Here is a 3,652-nt window from a genome sequence, read left to right as displayed (position 1 = left end):
CACCCATCCAGAGAATGTGTCTATAAAAACTAGAAGATATTTATTCCCATAGCGGGCCGGTTTCAGCTCGGTGAAATCAGTCTCCCAATACAAGCCTGGTCGATCTCCGCGAAGTCTCTTATCAGGGTCCATCTGGGAGGTCTGGGCATTTACTTTTTGACATGGGATGCATTGTTTTACCAGCTTCTCAGCTATTTCTTTAAGTCCTATTATGTGATAATCAGTCTTTTTGAGATTTTCTATTAATTTTCTAGCTCCAAAATGAGTTAGCCTATGTAGCTGTTGCAGAGTGGATTCTGCTTGTTGTCTAGGTAGGATATGTTTCCCTTCTTCTGTCTCCCATCTTTGGGTGTCCTTATTAAATTTCTTTTGTATTCTAGTCATATCTTTTAGGTTCTGTTCAGTATATTCTGAAGGCTGTAATTTTGGGAGGTCAATTTCTTTTTCAACTAAGGGGAACAGATACGTTCCTTGAGCAGCCTTTTTGGCCTCTACATCAGCCATCCTGTTTCCTCTTGCCACTAGAGAGTTTCCTTTTTGGTGCCCCGGACAATGGACTATAGCCAGCTTGGCAGGCCGATGCAGGGCATCGAGTAAATCTAAAATTTCTTGTTTGTTTTTGATTTCTTTTCCTGCGGAGGTTAATAATCCTCTCTGCCGGTAGATGGCACCATGCACATGTGCAGTTGCAAAAGCATACCGGCTGTCTGTATATATGGTAGCCTTTTTCCCTTCTGCCATATTTAAGGCTTGGGTTAATGCAATTAGTTCGGCCTTCTGGGCTGAAGTCCCTTCAGGCAGTTTGTTAGCCCAGATCACCCTGTCTCCGTCAACAATTGCCGCCCCCGCCATCCGCTTACCTTCAAGGAGGTAGTTACTGCCATCAGTGAACCAGGTTACCTTGGCATCTGGTAGTGGCTGGTCCATCAGATCAGGTCTTGTTCTGGTAACCTCAGCCAAGATGTCCCCACAGCTGTGAATTACTGTGGAGTCGGGATCTGGCCAGAGGGTAGCCGGATTTAGTTGAGTGGGGGGGGGTGCAAACTTGACTCTGTCCGAGTTAAGGAGGAGACTCTGGTAGTGGGTGATTCGGGCGTTTGAGAGCCATCGGTCTGGAGGCTGACGGATGACACTCTCCAGTGCATGGGATGCAATGACTGTGACAGTCTGCCCCAGAGTTAATTTATCAGCATCCTTTAAAAGTAAAGCCACGGCGGCAATAATCTTGAGGCAAGGGGGCCACCCAGCGGCCACAGGATCCAATTTTTTGATAAATAGGCCACTGGCTTTCAGATATGTGTTGACCGTTGATTGATTGTGTCTTTATGAGGAACTAGGAGTTGTTTGTTCAGCTCGAGTTCCTGGAATTTAGGCATTGGGTAAGGCGTACAAAAGGTCAGGTCCTCATGGTATACTTTTTACAAAATGGAGGCAGTTGCAAAATGGCAGTTCTGTGATTCAGTGCAGCAGCAAGCAAGCCATATTACAGAAGCTTAAAAAGGTAGGTTAGCAGAGCAACTAGAAAACAGGGCAGCAGAAATAGGGCAACTTTTATCCTTTCACTATCATAGACTCTATGGCATTTAAGACACTCCCTCCAGGGGACTGGAAACAAGTAGCAAAGGCATGTTTGTCAGGGGGAGACTATTTATTGTGGAAAACAAAATATACAGAGAACTGTCAGACTATTGCTAAGGTGAATAGGGCTCAGGGGGTACCTATTACTTTTGATATGCTGGCAGGAGAGGGACCATATCGGGAACTTGAGAATCAATTGAAGTTTGATGTAGGTGTTTATGCTCAGGTTAATGCACAAGCTAAAAAGGCTTGGCGTAAACTTCCATCCAATGGGAAGGGGACTGAAGATTTGTCAAAAATTAGGCAAGGGCCTGATGAATTATATCAAAACTTTGTGGATAGATTATTACAGGCTGCTAACAGACTGGTTGGAGATTCTGAAGCAGGACTTACACTTGTAAAATTATTAGCCTATGAGAATGCTAACTCTGCTTGTCAAGCGGCCTTGAGGCCATATAGGAGAAAGGGGAACATAACTGATTATATTAGTTTATGTTCTGATATAGGTCCATCCTATACACAAGGTCTAACCTTGGCTGCCGCCCTTCAAGGGAAATCAGTAAAGGAGGTTCTTTTTCAGCAACAAAAAGGTAATAAGAGAAAATTTAATGCTCCTCCAGGGAGTTGTTTTGGATGTGGTAAAATGGGACATCAGGTGAAACAATGTCCTCAGAAGCAAAAGAATGATTTACCCAGAAAGGAACCAAAGTTATGTCCAAAATGTAAAAGAGGCAAACACTGGGCCAATGAATGTAAATCTAAATATGATCATATGGGGAATCTTCTCCCTCAGGGAAACGGGGGGAGGGGCCCACTCCAGGCCCTGCAACAATGTTATGGAGTGCTACAGAACTTTATCCCCCAGCAAAACAATCCATTCAGGACCTCTGCAGAGCAACCCCAGGCAGTGCAGGACTGGACCTCAGTTCCACCACCTATACAGTATTAGTACCAGAGATGGGAATGCAGGCTTTACCAACAGGTGTTTATGGGCCATTGCCTAAAGGATCTGTTGGGCTACTGTTAGGGAGAAGTAGCCCCACCATGAAAGGAATTTTAGTAGCACCTGGAGTGATTGATTCTGATTACGAAGGGGAAATTAAAGTTATGACGCATTCACCTAGAGGAATATCAGTAATCAATAAGGGACAGCGCTTAGCACAATTAATACTGCTCCCCCAATTGCAAACTAAGAATGCTAGTAAAAGGGACAAAAGAGGTGATACAAATTTTGGTTCTTCAGATGCTTACTGGATCCAGGCCATTGGATCACAGAGACCAGAATTAACTTTGTATATTAATGAAAGAAAGTTCCAGGGTTTATTAGATACAGGAGCTGATGTTTCAGTGCTTACAGCTGATCAGTGGCCTCCTAATTGGCCTAAACAATTCTCTGTGACTCAGCTGCAGGGAATAGGGCAGACTCAAAGCCCAAAACAGAGCAGTGATTTGTTACAATAGAGAGATGAAGAAGGACATAGAGGAACTTTTCAGCCATATATTGTCCCAGGTTTACCTGTAAACCTGTGGGGAAGGGATGTCATGAGTTGTATGGGAATTTATCTTTATAGTCCTAGTGATACTGTTTCCAATCAAATGTTAAATCAGGGGCTCTTGCCGACTCAAGGTTTAGGCAAGAATGGACAAGGGCAGCTAGAACCCATATCACCAGTGCCTAGGCCTCCAAGGGCAGGCTTGGGGTATTTTTAGAGGGGGTCACTGGACAACCTGAACCTCATGCAGATCCCATAACTTGGAAGAGTGGGGACCCTGTGTGGGTGGATCAGTGGCCTCTTACTGCTGAGAAAATTCAGGCTGCAGAGCAGTTAGTACAGGAACAGCTTGAAAGCGGTCATATTGCCCCTTCAAATTCACCTTGGAATTCTCCAATTTTTGTTATAAAAAAGAAGTCTGGAAAATGGAGGTTATTACAGGATCTTAGAAAGGTAAATGAAACAATGAAATTGATGGGAACTTTACAACCGGGATTGCCCATGCCTTCTGCTATTCCTAAAGATACTTATAAAATTATATTGGATCTAAAAGATTGTTTTTATACTATTCCTCTTGCTCC

The 3,652-nt window shown here is 43.8% G+C and overlaps 1 protein-coding gene across 1 annotated transcript; it reads left to right on the top strand.

Annotated features, from left to right (window-relative positions):
- Nucleotides 1-1,576: 1,576 nt before the first annotated feature.
- LOC123456547 (endogenous retrovirus group K member 10 Gag polyprotein-like) lies at nt 1,577-2,527 on the top strand. The gene has a single exon (XM_045139903.1). The coding sequence runs from the start codon at nt 1,577-1,579 to the stop codon at nt 2,525-2,527; it is 951 nt and encodes a 316-aa protein (XP_044995838.1).
- Nucleotides 2,528-3,652: the final 1,125 nt, after the last annotated feature.

Source organism: Jaculus jaculus, chromosome X (genome assembly GCF_020740685.1).
Source record: "Jaculus jaculus isolate mJacJac1 chromosome X, mJacJac1.mat.Y.cur, whole genome shotgun sequence".
NCBI classification, from domain to species: Eukaryota; Metazoa; Chordata; class Mammalia; order Rodentia; family Dipodidae; genus Jaculus; species Jaculus jaculus.
The sequence above is the reverse complement of the archived record's forward strand: the minus strand, read 5'-3'. Positions and strand labels throughout refer to the sequence as shown.